The following is an 18,711-nucleotide window of genomic DNA, read 5'->3' as shown; positions in this document are numbered from 1 at the left end:
TCTTTCTCTTGTAACGTACCTTACTTCGTCGTGCCCTTTAAACCTCGCTCCTTTGTCTGGCTAGAGGCTGCACCCTGGATATCCGCGTTTAAGATTTATTTTTATACTTCCACTACGGCCGAATTCAATTTCCGGATGCTGACGGATACGCTCGTAACTCGTAACTCGAGATTCCTCGGATAAGCAGGCTCGTGAAATCTTATTTCTCGTTGAGATATCTGATTGTCCATCGATCGGGAGGGTGCATTATATTTTCCAGCCAGAAGCTTTGTAAATGATCTACTTTCAGCTGCTTTAACAAACTCAGATAACCACGTTCCTCGGTTCTAATTGCCGAAGCTAAAGATAGCCGCTATTTTGCGCGCTAAATGTCCGCTATTCCGATGCGGCGAAAGACAAATTTTTTTTTTTTATTATTTAATTTGTACTTTACAATTTGTCTAGCTGGATATTTGCTAAATTTTTCTAACTTAATTGCTAAATAACATGTGGATGGCTACCCCCACCGGGATACTATCTTCCAGTTTGGCTATTTTATTTCTTTAGTGAAGTCAGTGGGGTGTTTTCTTTTTAGTCTTCTTTCTATAAGAGTTTTGCTGGCTTCAGCAGCCAGCTGGCTTGGATGTGTTGCTGTTCTTTTCTTGTATTTTTCTGCGTACCTGCCGATTTCTTCTTTGGCCGTTGATATTTTTAAGTCTTTGCGTATATCCTCGTTTCTGACATACCATGGGGCGTTGACTATTGTTCTCAGTATCTTCGATTGTAGCGACTCTAGTTTATTTATGTGGCTCATTGCTGCTGTCCCCCATAGCGCTATTCCGTACATCCAAATTGGTTTTATTATCGTTTTGTAGATTTTTAGTTTATTTCCTATGCTGAGTCCAGAGTTTCGACTATTTAGCCAGTACATCTGTCTTCTTTTTATCCGTATTTTCTCTATAATTGATTTAGTATGTTGTTTCCATGTAAGTTGTGTGTCTAAGTGGAGTCCTAGGTATTTAACGTGCCTCGTTTGTGTCATGTACATGCCATTCAATTGGATATTTCGTGGTTTCTGTTTTCTTAGTGTAAATGTAATATGGTTGCATTTACTGCGAAAGAAAATGAGAACGATAATTGAAGGTTTGTTGCAGACAACGCTGAACATCGAATTTTTTAGAAGAAAAAGCTCCTTTGACTGAAAATTATTTTCAAAGTTTCATTTGCTTTGATTATTGCAACATTTTCATTTTTCAATGTACAAAATAATCCAAATGCATCACAAAATTTCCTATCTTTTCCACTAACATTGTATTGTATTTGTGGAGAAGCTTGTCTGTGTATCTTAGTTTTAGGGAAAACTGAACCTGCCATTCACTTACATTTACAAGCACTGCAAGTATCAATCTTGTTTGTCTTTAGATAACTTTTATAGAAAACAAAAATTTTTGTTTGAGATGGTCTTTGCATTTTTATTACGAAAGTATATTTTATACTATTTCAAGTAAATATTGTTATTGTTTATGTGTTATTGCATGTTTATCGCTTAATAATATTCTAAGACATCGCCTTTTGACACAATAGTCACAATAATTACTAATAAGTAATTATTTGGTTGTCCGAAAAGTTTCTTTCGTTTTATGAGGAAATAATAGACGCACAACGTTTTTTGTTTTATATTATTTTGTCGAATTACGTACGATCCATTTTGTTCTGTTGAGATAAACACCGTGACATTTCACAGACTTAGTTTCACATTTGTATGAAGGTGCACTATTGTAAAAAACACGTTTGCGAAAGAAAGACACTTTTCGGACAAGCTAATATTTACAAATGGTAATTGCTCTTGAATTGAATTATAAAATTCCTTTCCGACACGTAGGACATTACGTGATAACAATATTGTTTAATTTTTACACTTACGGTGTTCTCTACAAGAAATCTACAATTAGCAAATATTATATCCTGTGTTTGTATAAAATTGTTTATAACGAACAGTTCGATCCCAAACTTAGAAGTGTAAAATTATGTTTCTGTTGCACAATTATTTCGTACTCACAGGAAGAACAATATATTATTCGATTTTGATAGAAATTTGTAGAAAAGCAAAGGTGAATCTTGAATTATCGTTGGTGGAAAACTTATGAAAGTGAACGTTTTTAAAAACCAGATATCATAAATTACTGCGATACAAATTCGTTGAACATTATCTTTTCTATTGTTGAATTATTCTATTTGTCGTACAATTATTATATTTTTACAAATGTTTCACATCAATACAGAAATTTACATTTCCGATCGCACCCGCGCAAATTTAATAATCTCTGATAATTAATAATTGAATATATAAATTTGTAACCAACAGCAATTTATAAATATTCATACAATATATAAATATTCATACATTATTAGTAATTTTCTTTACATTACATTATTTCTTTTTTCTTACAATTTTATAATATAAATTAAAATTTTTGTTCATCGTCTAATTTGAAGGAAATTACTTGGATAATACCCATCTTTTTAATTGCTTGATAAAAAGAAGCCAAATTCTTCTCGTCAAACACGAATATTTCTTTGCCTGCGATCATCGCTTATGTCTCTTTCATCCTTCGTTCTTTGTCCTGTGACTGTTCGGTCATTCATTTTGCTGGAATTTTTCGTCTCGCTTGTTAGCTACTGCAGAAGTACACCAAAAGACAGAGCTAATTAAATTTGCATCGGAATGTCCAATTATAACGCATTTTGAGATCAAGTCCTGTCCGCGGGGAGAAAAGCATACGCGAGCTATTACATTCTCATAGAACAGATTAGCGTAAAAAATAAAAAATGAATTTCAACCTGCCTTTGAGCGAGAACCTGAAAATTAGGTATGTTTAACGATAAATGAAATCCCTGTGATATTACTTGGCTTTAAATATTAAAGCATTTTCGCTGGACGTACAAAAGCTGCGGAATAATGTTCATTAAATAAACGAAAATAGAATGAGAAACTCTATGAAAGTTCCGCTGTATCGATCGTTGAGTTTTGAAAGTTAAATCAAATTTAGAGAAGGAAACAAATTGCTAGAAATTTTCGATATCGTAAAATCGTGCAAGCATATATGTTTTCATTATAAATTTTATTATTAATATTTTAGTAAGGGTAACGTAAGGAACAAACGTATGGTTTGAAAGGAAAAAATTTTCAACAATGAGAAATTAACGTTCAAATGCGATTACACTGTATCCATTTGTTTTTCTTTTTTTTTTATTTGGAGGAATTTTACAATTAATTCTCATTGAGAATTATAAGTAAATTATTCTGGCGTGGTACTATAACTTGAATAACAAGTGTCTATCGTATTTTTGATTCTAGTTGAATTTAATGCTTAAATCTAAAGGGTAATGTCTGTTTAGCCTGCGGATCTGATCCGCCGTGTCAAGTACTTGAGTAATTAGTGGGTTTGGCGGTTGTTAATTTTTATGTTACATCTATTACAGAATTTGGATATTTCTTCTTTAATTGTAGGTATGTTGGCAACATACCAAGCTGCATCTATTAAGGATCTTAGAGTTCTTCATTGGAATCGTTGAAGAATTTCTATGTTGGAATTACTCGCTGTTCCCCATAGTTCCATTTGTTTTAAGCGTAGAATCGTATAACATATCATAACATACTGCTAGCGTAAGAACATTTTACGTATATTATTTCACAAATTTCATTTATTCTACGCTGACAATCGCGTGAAGCTCAAACGTTTTTTCTCCAAAGTATCTACGCGTATTTTAAATTTATTATTTATATCCTCCGTATTTTATACGCAGACGTATTAAAAGTCAATATGTCTACGTGGATCGTACATTGCGAATTTATATTTTCCCCAAGATGACTATCAAATAGAACGTCTGCATTTGCTTTTACGCCTGCATATACAAAAAACTGATATTAACTTTTTGCCAGTAGGGAATATTATGAATGTAGCTGGATGTCAGTTGAAATAATGTTGCGAAGGTTGATAGCACGCGTAAACGCAAGCGCAAACAAACGTCCCCTTTCGTGTGGGAAAGTCGAGCCCCGATTTTACGGGGTGAATCAAAGCTACTGATAATACCGGAGTCAGCCTAAAAGGGGCTGCATCCTGCTAGTTTATGTAAGAGACGGCTCGTAAACAGATAAGCGTGGTAATAAAAACGGGTTTGTGCCGTGAAAAGACCACCTTATCGTTTCGTATCGTACTTGAGGGAAACGGTACTGCATAAAATACCAAATATGTATACTTCTGAAACGGAAAATGTCAGTGAAACTGATCTGATCTTTTCGCTCTTCTTTCTCAATTATTATATCTTTGTAATTATGTTTCTCATTTTAACATTTATCGTTGCTTTGAGAGAACGTTACGGATTCGATACGATCGTATTTTGTTGTTATTATTTCGATTTCTGTGTTTACAAAGGATATTGAAATAACGCGCGATATTAGGATAAAGATTTTTTTAATGACATCGCAATTCCGTTGGAAGATTATAATTATGTTAATGTATATAATAAGATATTTATTTCTCCATGATTCTGCAAGTAATACAATAATATCAGAACGTTTTGTTATCCGGATATAATGTTCCTCAGTAATGGACGCCTTTTTTCGTTTCAAATATTTACATATTTTATTAGTGTCCGTGTACTGTGTGTTCTTTCATTTTATCGACTGAGGGAATTCTGATTGTAAGAATTTGCATGAATTTACAAGGAGAAGGAGAAACAAGATACGACATAATTAAAGAACTCGAAAGTAGTATAATTGGAACAGAATTAGCAAAAGTACACGATGTTGGAAAAGTCATGATCACAGACATTAGCGAAAAAGAAAATGATATTGAGAATTATGCAAAGCACGTGGATTTCTCAGATGCTGACGAACATAGAAAAACCTTAAATACACTCATGTAATGAAATGGCTTCATCGCGACACTGGCGATGATAATGACGATTTTATTCAAATGAAAACAGCAAACGAAAGTGTTAATGGAGACGCGCCTTGTCATGGCGAAGCATTCGAAAAAGGGCTTCGATGGTGCAAAGTACGAGAATTACTCTATGCAATTCTGATGAAAGAATTATGTGACTCAGCAGTCAAACAGATATGGGATTCATAAATATTCAAAAAAACCATCGATTAATCTTAATCTGTATTCGAACAAATTAAATTTCACATGAGAAAAGTAATGCAAACAGTTTTGTCTTCTTATTAGTCCGCATAAGGCTCGACTCTACTTAAAAACAAAATCTATCGTTTATTCGTTGTATCATCTACTGTTATTATGGCTCCTGTACTATACTGTCAAATAAATGTACATAAGAATACACGATGTATTATGATATGAAGAAAACATACTGTATAGCCGAGATAGTAATAAAAATCACGTTATTGGTTTTCTGACTGTACATTACGTCCTTCTTTACAATTACATATAATTAAGATTAATCTTAATCCGTGTTCGAACAAATTAAATTTCACATGATACGAACAGTTTTATCTTCCTATTAGTCCGGATAAGTTAAAAACAAGATTTTCAATCGTTATATCATCTATCGTTACTATGGTTCCTGTACTATACTGTCAAATAAATATACATAAGAATACACGATGTATTATGATATGAAGAAAACATACTGTATAGCCGAGATAGTAATAAAAATCACGTTATTGGTTTTCTGACTGTACATTACGTCCTTCTTTACAATTACATATAATTAAGATTAATCTTAATCCGTGTTCGAACAAATTAAATTTCACATGATGCGAACAGTTTTGTCTTCCTATTAGTCCGGATAAGTTAAAAACAAGATTTTCAATCGTTATATCATCTATCGTTACTATGGTTCCTGTACTATACTGTCAAATAAATATACATAAGAATACGCGATGTCTTATAATGACATGAAGGAAACATACTGTACAGCCGAGATAGTAATAAAAATCACATTATTGGTTTTCTGGCTGTACATTACGTCTTTCTTTCGCATTTCGTGTCTGATACTTGCTTTCACGAAGAACGGTACAGTACATCCAATATTTGGATATCAATAATTCCATTTGCTTGCTGGGTAGCTGCTTCGGTCATCAATTATGGAAACAATCGGAAAGGAAAGAATGATTCTGCAGTCTTCTCGTTGCTTTTTAAGTTCTTCGTTATATTTTAATAGCCGTTTTGCACACGGCGAATATTATATCGAAGATTATGCCACGGATCGCAAGTATTATTAATATTTATGGCTTGACCGCATGTTAATAATTCATGTATTTTTAGTATCGGGTATAACGACATAGTAGTGATACACATAAATGACACGTGTGATGTGTCACATAATAGTTTTTGGCAATAACGCACACGATGTTTACATGATAACTATATCCGTAGAATATAAATAATTGCATTGTCGATTCATATTAGAAATTATATCTCTGTCTTGTAATAAATTTGGAAGACGTTAGACTATAGAAATAAAGTATTATATACGATATTCTTGGATTTCAAGTAATTAATTTATTAGATTGGTGAAAAAAATGATCAGCCGGTGTTCATATCTTTAAATTATAATTTATATATATCTATGTTTCATAGTTCATCTATTCTTAAATTGAAAGTATCTATTGCAACCGCGGCTTCATCAAGAATTTATATAGTTACTTAAATCTCGTTTTGGAGACACATCCAACGGTCCTGTTTTCCAATTAATAGATCTAATTAAAGGAAACCAATTATTTTTGGTATTAGATCCCCTTGGCTTTAAAAATTTAGCAAAGTATTTAAAAATACAATATGAAAGAGTAAAGGTGGAAAATAAATAAATAAATAGGAAAGAAACGGTGGAACTTTGCATATTCATCCAATTGACATTTCTGTCATAATTTCTAATATTAAAAAATTGGTATTTTTGCCCACGTTTGAGAAACATAGAAATAATAGTGCTACGCTGTTCTGAAAAATCTCGTACGAGATGAAAGTTATTAAATAATTATCCCGAATTAATTGCCAGTTTTATATTGGTTTACCACCCTTTCTCTTCAGTGAATACTACAAAAATGTTTACAAAACTTTCGCCAGAACTGTTGTTGCTGCGCTTTTCTGTAAAAACGTGTAATTCAGTTCAGAAATAAACTCGGTAAACGCGAAATTTATTACAACGTGTATTTTCTTATCGATTTATAATATAAAAAGTTATATCCTTGAACCTATACGAATGTCCTAGAAAAGTGTCTTTCACATATGTTCTATAAAAGTGCAAATTCTGATTAACAAAATTATTCTGAAAATTGTCCCAGAACTAATAATAATACGAACAAAGTATCAACTTGTACATAATAAGTAGAACAAGTTAGTGGTTCTTATTTATCTTAATGGATAAATGTAGGATTAAAATCTTACACTTAGACCCTTATCACATATGTATATTCATATATGAAAATGTGACTCGAACAAATACAAGTACGCTGTGATCTACCCTCGTCTTTGCAATCTGGTTAATGAGGCTGAGAGACTGCATATGAGGGTTAATTAGCAGCCAACGTAGAAGCTGGAAAACCGTGGACGCATTAGACAAGGCGATGACCTATCGTCGTATCTTAAATGCAACGTCACGAAATAGCGACATCGCGTTACACACGATGCCCCTTCTTCCACAATTTACGTAGTCGTATGAAAGCGTCAGCGACGACGTATTTTGGAAGATCATTGGGGTCAGTTACTCGGACGCTCTTTAATGTCGGGGAAATTTATAGCAGCTATTTGGACTGCACCTGGCCAGTGAAATTGTGAGCGAATGTTGCGAGGTCATACGGTTGAATGTACAAGAAAAGGTTGCACTTATTGCAACCTCTGTTTAAACATTTTTTTTTTCCAACATTTTTTATTCCAAAAAGCACGTTGAAAAATCATCGAAATCTAGAAATCCTACAAATCTAACGAACGTCATATCTCATCCTAATAATATCTACGTTGCCTGTCTTTACAATTATATAGAAAATTTTGATGAAACAATTACCAAATAGTTTTGACAAACTGGAAAGACAGAAGATATTGGGTTGGCAACTAAGTGATTGCGGATTTTGTCATTAAGTGGTAATGTTTTTGCCACCTAATTAGTCGCTAACCCAATAATAGGAAGGACATTGTAATATTTCAATTTTCTCTAAAGCATTTTAATTAAACACAACAGTATCGTATTTGAGTGATTCAACGAAGCAGCACGTCGTACAGCGACATCAAACAAATTCTATGTAACAAACAAATAACACAGTTAAACCATGGCACACGGTCGATAATGGGAAAAATTCTGCGAAAGGCAGGAATCGTTGGCAGAATCAGCAAGAAACGAGATCCGAGAGAAACTCAGCCATCGTTACGCTCTAACGATTATTGTTGACCCTCGACGTCCGTTGTTCTCCAACAACGACGACCGGAAGCATACGTGGAAAAGCGCAGATGCCCGACACATACAGCCAGTTTCTTGTTGTTTTACGCGGTTCTGGTGCGAAGACAGGAGAAAAAAGCAACAAGAAGATCGCTAAGAGTTGAGCGAAATACGTTCTCGGAGAAGCACCCGCCTTCCACATTACAGCTTGATGTATCTATTAGGTCTGGTATACATAGTTTGGCCGGCTTTCCAAACTTCCGCCAACGCCACGATGACGAAGCTACTTTGCCAACTTTCTAATAGTTTTATGACTTTTCGGACTTATGGGGCCGCCTTGTTCCCAACGAATTAGCGACTCCCGGGAAACCTGCGCGCCACGTCCAAACTTACTTTCTTTGCCTCGACCATCCCTTTTTTCTTTTTTTTTTTTCCGGCTTCAGTACCAAAGGTTCCGCAAGATTGGAGGACCGTCGTTTGTTTCAGCTGGTAAATGCACTCGGCAGTTTCCTACGTTCGGTTGTTTCACTTTGTTTAGGGGAACTAAGAAATTGTTCGCGGAATTGTAAGATGGCTTGACTGCAGAGGATAGAATGTTTCACGGTGAAGGAATCTCAATCCGTTTACAAATTACTTTTGTTTTCTGCGGCTCTTCTATCCTGCGGTTTAACCGCTCAGTTGTATCTCAAGTTTGGCCACAACATGAAATAATTGTCATTGATATGCGCATGATCTTCGCATACACGCATGATCTTCGTGTTTGCCAAAATGAGTAGAAGATTGAATGGAAGAAACCCAGAGATCGCAGTGCTTTGGTTTAAGAGTGGAAAATCTAGAATGAGAGACAAGATCGTTTGCGAAACAAGTTGATCAATCGATGTGGAATACGACATTCTCCTAAGTTTCTCCTTAGAAAGTAAAAACGTTGTCTTTTCTCGTTCGTTCATTGGCATTTTTATTTGCATCAACGTCATATATCGATTTGTTCGTGCTGGAGAGCGCGGCGTAAGACAATTTTAACTCGATTATTCGAAAAATATCTCGTGACGTGGGGCGCATTGATTGTCGATCAAACGTTCGCGGATAAAATACGACGACGGCTTGATAAACTCGGTATTTCTCAAACGAAATTGACTATCGACAGGTTTAAGAATATCTGCAGAGAAAAATCGATATCGGTGCAGAGACATGCATCAATCATAATCTGTTTCACTGTGCACGCTGTTAATCGTTGCAGTCGATGTACGTAACTGTCTAGAATCGGATGTACTTAAAACAATAGACATCTCGAGGAGATGCGATGCTTTAATTAATTAATGTCAATTACGTCTCGTAGCTCTCTACATACCTGTCCGATGCTTTCATGAATTGCCGGCAGATCAATACGATCTGCCAAATTTACAACGACTTTTCACCGGAATCGATTCAAACACGTCGTGGCTAGATAATATTTTTCTCACTTTTTTTTTCTTATTTGGTTATAAATAATATTTGCGATATTATAATTAAATATTTTTATTGGATTGTTTTACGAAATATTTTGGCTATTTCAAAATCGTAAAACGCATTCGATAATCATTTTCGTTTATTTGTTCGTTAACTGATTGCGTATGATCCTATCAAATATATGTAATATGTGATAGCTTTAAATTAACAATTCGGTTGAAATCACAATTCAATATAATTTTATAATTCAATACATTTCGTTTGTTTCAACAATTTTGCGACGTTCGAAGTATGACCTGACAGAGGAAACTTTGTTGCAGCTTAAGAAATGGTTCGGAATAGTATTCGTGCTTGGTTCATAATGAACTGATATTCTTTTCCAAAATTGTGAATGAGTTAATTTTGTGATACGTGACCTATCTCGATTATTCAGAAGGCGTATTCTACTTGCTTGATAATGTTGCTGAACTACGTTTTATATTGTACATAACTTATTCAAAGACCAAAACGCTATTTTCGACCATTTATTTTAATGAACAAATGTGAACTTGTGTGAACTAATAAAACTGGTGCGTATTTTATATAATATAAAAATCATATTTTTAAACAATTAATAATTGCTAAACTTTACTTTATTTTTACTTTATTTATATATATTTACTGTATTTTACTTTAAACAATTGTTTTAAACTGAATGAAACAAAATGAAACAAATTGTTTTAAACGTGGCAAAATAGCATGACGACCAACGTTTCCACTGAAACAACGTCATTATCATTAACATCAGTCGATCTGGGTAATTTGTAGATGTTTACTTGTTTTTTAGGGTCTGCAGGCTGCATTTTTTAAAGCGTACGCGGGATTTATTGATCGTGCATGTTATTAACTAACATATTGATTAACACTTTGACTGCCACGGTGGTCAAAAAAGACCGGCCACGGTTTCTCCTGTGACGTCACGGTGGTCATTAGTGACCGGAGCGCTTGAACTTCTTACAATTGTAAAAGTTCAATGAAAATTGACAGTTAGGGCATTTTGAATATAACCAATAAATAGAAGATACTTTGAAATAAAAAGTGTCCATTGAACGATTAAACATTTTTATTGGAACATCAATAAAAAAAAAAAAAAGAGAACAAATCTTGCATCTAACGGTGCACTGTGTTAAAACACTTTAAACATAAATTTGGCTCATCAATACAATCTGGACAATAGGTGGTCATTTTTTTGGTCCGATTCTTAGCAATTTTTGATCCTAACTGTCTACATTTCTTTTATAGCACTCTCTGCAAAATTTTCGTGCTAGGCACGCTTGCCCTTCTTTCTTTTGGATTTCGTGTCGCAATCTTTGTCGAATAAGTGTATTTGATAGCTGTGGTGAATGGCACTGTGTAAGGTGCATTCCGAGTGCCATTCTAAAATCTGATACCTTGAGTTTTGCTTTTGTTGCTTCTTTATAGAGTATCATCGCGTTTGAAATTAATGTATTTAACAATAACTCTAAAGCTAATTTTATATATCACTTGAGGGTTCTTCTATGTGGTGTAGATTTTCCTCTGTTGTAATCTATCACTACCATTGGTTTATCACAAACATAATCTTTTTCGCGGACCTCTACCATTTCAGCCGAATGTTTCGTCGAAATCATAAAAATAATCATAATACTGCTTACTAATATCTTCTATACGTTTCAACAATGTATTCTGGACGTTTTGCTTACGATGAAATAACGAATGCGAATGGTTTGTTGAAATAAACGAAGCCTTGTTATATGTCGCTATCAACTGTTACCAAGGCGCCACGGCGGTCACCCATGACCACCAATAAGACAAACGGTTCATTGGGGAAGAATGTTGTCTTATATCATCAATTTATTATTATTTTGCCATTATATGCTTTGAATAATAAAAATACTCCCGTGGCGTCCTTAGCGAGACATATGATTTCGGCGTGGCAGTCAAAGTGCTAGGCTGCTCTGAGAAACTAAAAATAAGAAGGTCAGACTCTTCGATTACAAGTATTCATTTGAAACTAATCTCGTATTCATTATGTTTACCATACACATCATTGTATTCATTATATTCGTCATATTCGCTATTCATTATCCATTGCTCATTATATATTCAATTTGAGTTACTTTGCTCAATTTACGTATCATGATTTCTAAAGCACAATTTATACGACCTTCTAAACTATTTCGACGAAGGTTTATTCTAGTGCTTCGAAAGTATTGATCGACCATTCTGCGTTTTATAATCGAGAAATTTTTTAAACAAGAAGATAATCACCAAAGTACAAAACATCCGAAAAACGTGCTCCCAAATTACTAAAGACGAGAAAGAAGTGAAATTTTTATGGATATGCTGCCACGTAAGCATAAAGAACGAAAACAAGGCAAACCAAGCAGCAAAAAACACGATAACGTGCAATATCCAGGACGAATGTAAAATAATTTCATGATTGCGTCTCGTGATTATAGAAAAGAAATCGATAGAATAGCAGAGAATAACTGGCCAAAGGATTATCTTCTTTAGTGTCAATGAAATTATAACGAATAATGCCGGCGAAATAAATTGTTTTGCATAATATGTAGATAAAAAGGAGCATATAAAACATAGAAATACGAACGATTTCTTGGAATTCTGTGCGAATACTTTCGTGACCCACTATACATATATACAGCGGTGATTGTATGCTATTTTGTCCATCAGATTGTGTCTTTCTTTCTTTGCCTGAAATAAGCAGTGGTGTTAAAGAAAAAAAGACTTATTCAAAGGTTCAAAGGGTTTGAGCCTATGGTTGTTCATGGGGTTCTCAAGCAGTCGTGTTGACGAAGTATTTACATATTTGGGTGGTGTAGCAGAGTGTTGGCATACGAAGCTACAAACTGGGTAGCAGTTAAATTTACTAAACAGACGAGACAGTAATAACAAGTGATGATTACACGTGCAATAATTGACCTGCGCCTAACTGTATTCTGCGTAACGAAAATCTTACAAAGAAACGCATCCTTCAAAGCTGTGACCATTTAAAAGGAATAACAAAAAAAATTTTTTTATAATCAAAAATAATATGAATGCAGTTATGAATTCGCGCGAAAATACTAACAATCTCATTGCAATTCTCAAAGAAATCAAAATGTGTGGAAAATCGTAGAAATGAAAATACTAAACATATATGTGTTATTATTGTATTATCTGTTTAATTTCAGTCTCATCAGTCTAGAAATGGACTTGGTTTACAATTCCTTTCATTCGTTTTTCCGTATTTAGACTTCCTGTACTGTCGTTACTTAATTAACTAATTGCTTATTTACGTAACCTCTTCTATTCCAAATGTATACTTGTATTTAAGTTTATAATGATGTAAGATTTTCTACTATATATATATATATAATGTAAAACCATGTAGGTAGAAAAATTGTCCAATCTCTATTTAAGCTACGACATAAATTAATGAAATTGTAATTAAAATTAAATGTAATTACAAAATAATGTAATAATGTAAGTAATGTAATTAAAAATAAATGTAATTGTGCCAAGTCGCTAGTGCAACTATAAACCATAAATAAAATAATTTATATCTAATTATATTAATATAATATATAAATTATATTAATATAATTTATATATTATAATAATTATATAAAATATTTATATCATTTATTTATAATATTTATTATTAATAATAATATCGCAGACTTAAAAGATATACAGACTTAATTTCATTAAATTTTCATAATAGATTTGGTTTTATTCGTATTCCATTAAAAAGTGTTCGATGGAAAATATACGTAGATTTGAATAAAACGAAACATATTTATTTTTATATGATTTTATAATTCCGATACCCGTTCGTATAAGCTAAAATTATTCAAAATATCGGGACGCAAATGATGGGATAATATTGAAAGCAGAATTCGTTGCAAATTGCATATTACCAAATAAAGTAAAATACCATGTAAAGTTCTGTTGAAAATTAAAGTAAACGTTACAAGCTAGTAATACTTAAATAAAAAAAAAAAAGAGGAAGAAAACGCTAATAACATTAAAAATTCTCGCGATCAATAACAACCTAAGCGAGGCTTTGGAAGCTGAGAGTAGCCTATGTGTTCTGTAAATTCCTCTTCAAAAGAGTTTCCGTTTCAACGTTACGCTTAATAGCTTCATTTTGTTCTTTGAAATCGAAGTCCTGGCCTGATAGTCGAATCCAACAGTCCTGTTTGTAACTCTATTCCCAATATCAAGTAAACCTATTTATTAAAAGTACAGATAAATGCAAACTACACGAACGAAATACGATATTGTGACCTTTGAATCGTTTGTTTCGTTCTCCGGAACTCTGCACATCTTCGTTGTATCTTTTATGACTATAGTTAGCAATCTGCAAGCTTTGTGTCAATTAAAACCCATGAAGCACAGACGCAATATGCACCAACGCTCATATTTTCATCTATTCGAATTCCTTGGAAATCGCGATGAAATTATGAGAAATCCAACAATTGCATAATTTGTCTGATAAAAAGAAGCGTGGTATTTCTTGATACTGCAATCCATATTTAATGATTCATAATCAATGAACGAATGCCGATGATATTGTTAATTCTTAATAAGCTAGCGACAATCCATGAAGGATGTGTACCTATTTGACACAACGAGCAGAGAATTTAATTTAATTTAATTTATAAATTAATAAATTCCAATAAATTGCTTTATCCATGCAAACCAATATTACGTAAATTCGTACAAAGAGAAATGTCATTTCACCGAAGATTAAAATTAGTCCGCGATAGCTGCGTTAAATTTTGTTCGATATTTAATTCTCACAGATCATTATGTTAAATTTCGTATGATAAATGCGCTGAACATTACATTTTTTAGATATCGAAAATTGAATTGTTGAATATCGAAGAGCGTCGATGGCATTAATCTATCGCTTGAGGAAACATAAATTGATGATGATTCCTAGAATCGAATCGATTTAAAAAACAAAGAACCCAATTTTGAGAGGATTAATCGTTTGGATAGAGTAGAAGAATCGTATGAAAGGTATTTCAGTGAAATTTACGTGATTTTACTCGGAAGGATATTTTTATGCGCCAACCTAATAAATTGCTGCTTTACAAGATTTATGAAACATGCAAAGATTAAAGAGGAAATTCCACAGAAAAGACATTTTAAATATTCCATTATTTTAACACCTTTTTTTCTTCATTATTCTTTACGCTGCTACAGAAACGCGTGGTACTCTCGGATAGACAAATTTGCCCCATAATTTTCAGCCATTTGAAATTCCAACCGCAACATGTTAGACAGTCTATCTATTGTAATGAAGTGGCAATAATATAATAACGTGAACCACTAGTTCGGCTAACAATAAATTTGCTAAACTTACTAAGCGAAGTCCTTGCAACGGCAACTGTTAGGAACAGTTGAAGTGAGAGTGCTGTGTTCTGTTCTGCAACGTTCTACAACTGTTGCGGCGAAAGGTTGCGTTGACTTAATGCAAGATTTCTTGTTAACACATCGGATGTTTTAACTATATCCAATATAGCATCCAGTTATGAGAATCTGACGTATGTATTTTATCAGATTGAAATTCCGATAAACTGTTTTCTTCGTTCAATATATAATTAAATGTTATTTGATCAAAATTGTATAATTAAATTAATATTTATAATTCTTTTAAACAGCATCAGAGAGCTTTTTACTGTCACACATACGCACATATAACGCGTATTTAAGGGGAGATTCTCGTGCAAAAGCAACAAGAGCAGGTGATTTTTGTGAATTTTCTTTTCAACTAATTGCTAGTTATGCGAGACGAAACTTTTTCGAGATATAAATTGATAGCGTTGAAGTAGAAATGTAATTTTTTTATTTGAATTCTTCTTATTGTTTATCCTGTATTATACGAATTTTGCGATCAAATTTGACAATATAATATAATCATTGTTAGCGCGCAGTATAGCATCCGTCACAGTCGTCGAAATGCAAAAGTTACGAGATTTTCTTAAGGTCAAACAGTTTACGCTGGGATTGAATCTATTTTCGAAAGAAAAATATTTTTGAATCAAGAATTGGAGAATTCTAACGTTTAGAAGATAAATTTACCTTTCTCGGTAGGTAAACTGGGTTTAGATTGTTCGAAAATATATTACAAATAAATAATCGAATAGAAATTTGATGTTCAATCCCTAGAAAAATTCGTAGTAAAGTGAACGAGTCCAAAATTGGATTAATCAATTAGTTTTTCAATTATGGAGCACGCCAATTCAAAAAGTTAATAAACGATAAGAAGAACTGGAATTAAAAAACAACAATTCAAGAATTATTCAAAATAATTCCTACTTCAAGGCTACATATTTACATCCTGGAAACGTCACACGAGAATCCTCCTTAATCAACGATGTGTGTTTAATTATCTTTTTAACAAATTTTTCTATTATCGTTTACAAACAGATTAAATAAATCATTTACTGTATCGTCCCAAAAATCTTTTTTCTTTCATCAAAGAAAACTATAAATGTATTTTTATATTGTCTAAGCTATTCAATGATTATTCATAACGAAATGTCCAAATATGGAAACATAATATTTCAATATCGATAGCGTAGTAAATATTATACGTATCTATGTACATATACTGCTTGATGAAATCTAATTTTATCAAAATATATCCTGAAATATTTCTTCGATTTCGCTACTTATTTCTCGAACGAGCCAATAATAATTTGAAAGTTTCCACGTCAAACCGATTTCCTCTCCTTGACAAATCTACTTCTCTTATAATCAGTTATGTTAATCTTTCAATAAGTCGAAAATTGACTTATTTATTTTAATATCTACTTTTGAAATACAGAGCAGTTAAGATTACTCTTGCGCTATGCGTTTAACATAAACGATAATTCAAACTTCGGTTGTCGGAGAAGGACTGAAAACAAGAATGGTTTCTCTGTTGTTTCAGGCGCCAACAATGTAAACGAACCACCTATCCTCGAACCTGGTGGATACCCTGCGGGCCTGCCGCTTTCAGAATCAACCAAAGTCGGTACGGAAGTGTTCGTCCTTAAGGGCCACGATCCCGAAGGATCGCCAGTGAAATATGGTATACAACTCACGGACCATTTCGTCGTAAATCCACGCACTGGCGTTATCACGTTGGCGAAACCTCTCAATCGCGAGGTAAGTCAAATCCCCTGCTGTTTTCTTTCCCTCTTTGCTTGGATGTCGATGTGTTCACAGGATGTTTAATGTGGAACGAAACGAATAAAAATAAATCTAGAACAGGTAGAAACTATAAACCATGGTATATAATTAAAAGAATATTGGATTACTTGAATTCTCATTGCTTGTAAGTATCGTGAGAAAAATATTGAAGAAAAGCTTTGGCAAATTTCCGATGAAATTCGAACATTTTTGACAGCGTGATGAAGCTTCCAATTTTCTTTCGCGATGAAGGAATTGAGTATCGTTAGAAAATTTGTATCGAAGTCTGGAGAAAGTTCAAATTAGTATACTCGTGAAGAATTAAGAAGAGCTGGTATGAATAAACAGAAGATTGTAGTTTTTACTTTGACAAGGTAGAGGAAATACTTTTAATGAATAAGAAATAAGCATTAGCTTTTCTTCGTTTTTACCTTTAACTTTCAGCAAACAAATGCTTTTACTTTTTCCAGAAGTATGTATGTTATTGACCTTGGTATGTATATTATTGAACATGGTTTGAAATATATAATGCTACGTAAAATTGATTTTGTCGTTGCAATTAGAAGAACGATATTTTATAAAAATAATTTCGAAAAGGTATTTAACACTGACCTGTCCCTCGTGTCAATTCTACACATTTTTCTGATAAAAAAATTATATTATTTGGCCATTTAAAAAACAATTTTTCTGAAGCATTTTGACCTGCATCTTTTTTATTCCTTGCGATCAATGCGAAATTTTAATAAAACAATTTTCAAGATTTTTTATATATGTTCATATTATTGGCTTTTTACCATTGTGTCACATTAGGATGTGAAATTTAGGGATAGATTAAACGAAGACTACAAAAATTTATACCGTTTTGATAAAAGCAATTCATCGTGTAAATCATTTTTTTCTTCTGATTTACTTTCGCTTATTTTATGACCACGTTTTCAACTTTTCAATCTAGTCAAAACAAAAGACAAAAACATTTGCTTGCAAGAAAAAGGTTTTGTTTATTCGTACGCAAGAGAGCATTTTTACTTTAATCTTTCCTCCGAAGGAAATACTTTTACTTTTAACTTTTACCGAGAAGCTTTTACTTCATTTTTATTCATCTCAGAGATTAATTTACTTTACGTATACGTCTACCCTTCTCCATAAATTACGAGACATTTGCCAATTTTAAACATAAGGTTCGATAAAATATTTCTACAATAAAATTAAAAAAAAAGAAATATATATATTTTATAATTAAAAATAATTTCATAAGAATAATTTCGATTTTCATAAGTAACATTTCACGAGTAACATCATTTTGATGTTAGAAAATTGATTCGTGTCTGTTCTAGTTTACTAACAAAATCCTGTGATTTATGGATAATAGCATGATGAAGGATCACCTGTTCAAAACACATTTTACTTTTCTTGCCAATGAATTACTCTTACAATAAATAGTTTTTTCGAATCTCAGTGACTGAAAACATTTCAATCTTTAGAAATTAAAATGTACGTTCTGTTTGCAAAAATACAGAGAATATACAAAAGAACTGTGCAGCATGAATATAAAATTGTACGGTATAAAGTTATGAGCGCAGATTTTTTTTTATACACACTTTACCTCATTGTTATTAATAATACATGCTCGGCTGTCAGCATTTTCCAAACAAAAATTATCAGTTTTAGAGTAAAAAAGCCATT

At 32.9% G+C, this 18,711-nt stretch overlaps 1 protein-coding gene across 1 annotated transcript in view; it reads left to right on the top strand.

Moving 5' to 3' along the window:
* The window catches only part of Cad87A (cadherin 87A), a 514,332-nt gene that overhangs the window by 410,847 nt on the left and 84,774 nt on the right, over positions 1-18,711 (top strand). Inside the window, exon 5 of the mRNA XM_069111394.1 lies at positions 16,787-17,004. Coding sequence (XP_068967495.1) covers positions 16,787-17,004 — 218 coding nt within the window. The remainder of the gene's footprint in view (positions 1-16,786; positions 17,005-18,711) is intronic.

Source organism: Bombus flavifrons, chromosome 4, assembly GCF_040668555.2.
Source record: "Bombus flavifrons isolate JBK064 chromosome 4, iyBomFlav1_principal, whole genome shotgun sequence".
In the NCBI taxonomy this organism is placed as follows: domain Eukaryota; kingdom Metazoa; phylum Arthropoda; class Insecta; order Hymenoptera; family Apidae; genus Bombus; species Bombus flavifrons.
This window is presented reverse-complemented; position numbering and strand designations above follow the sequence as displayed.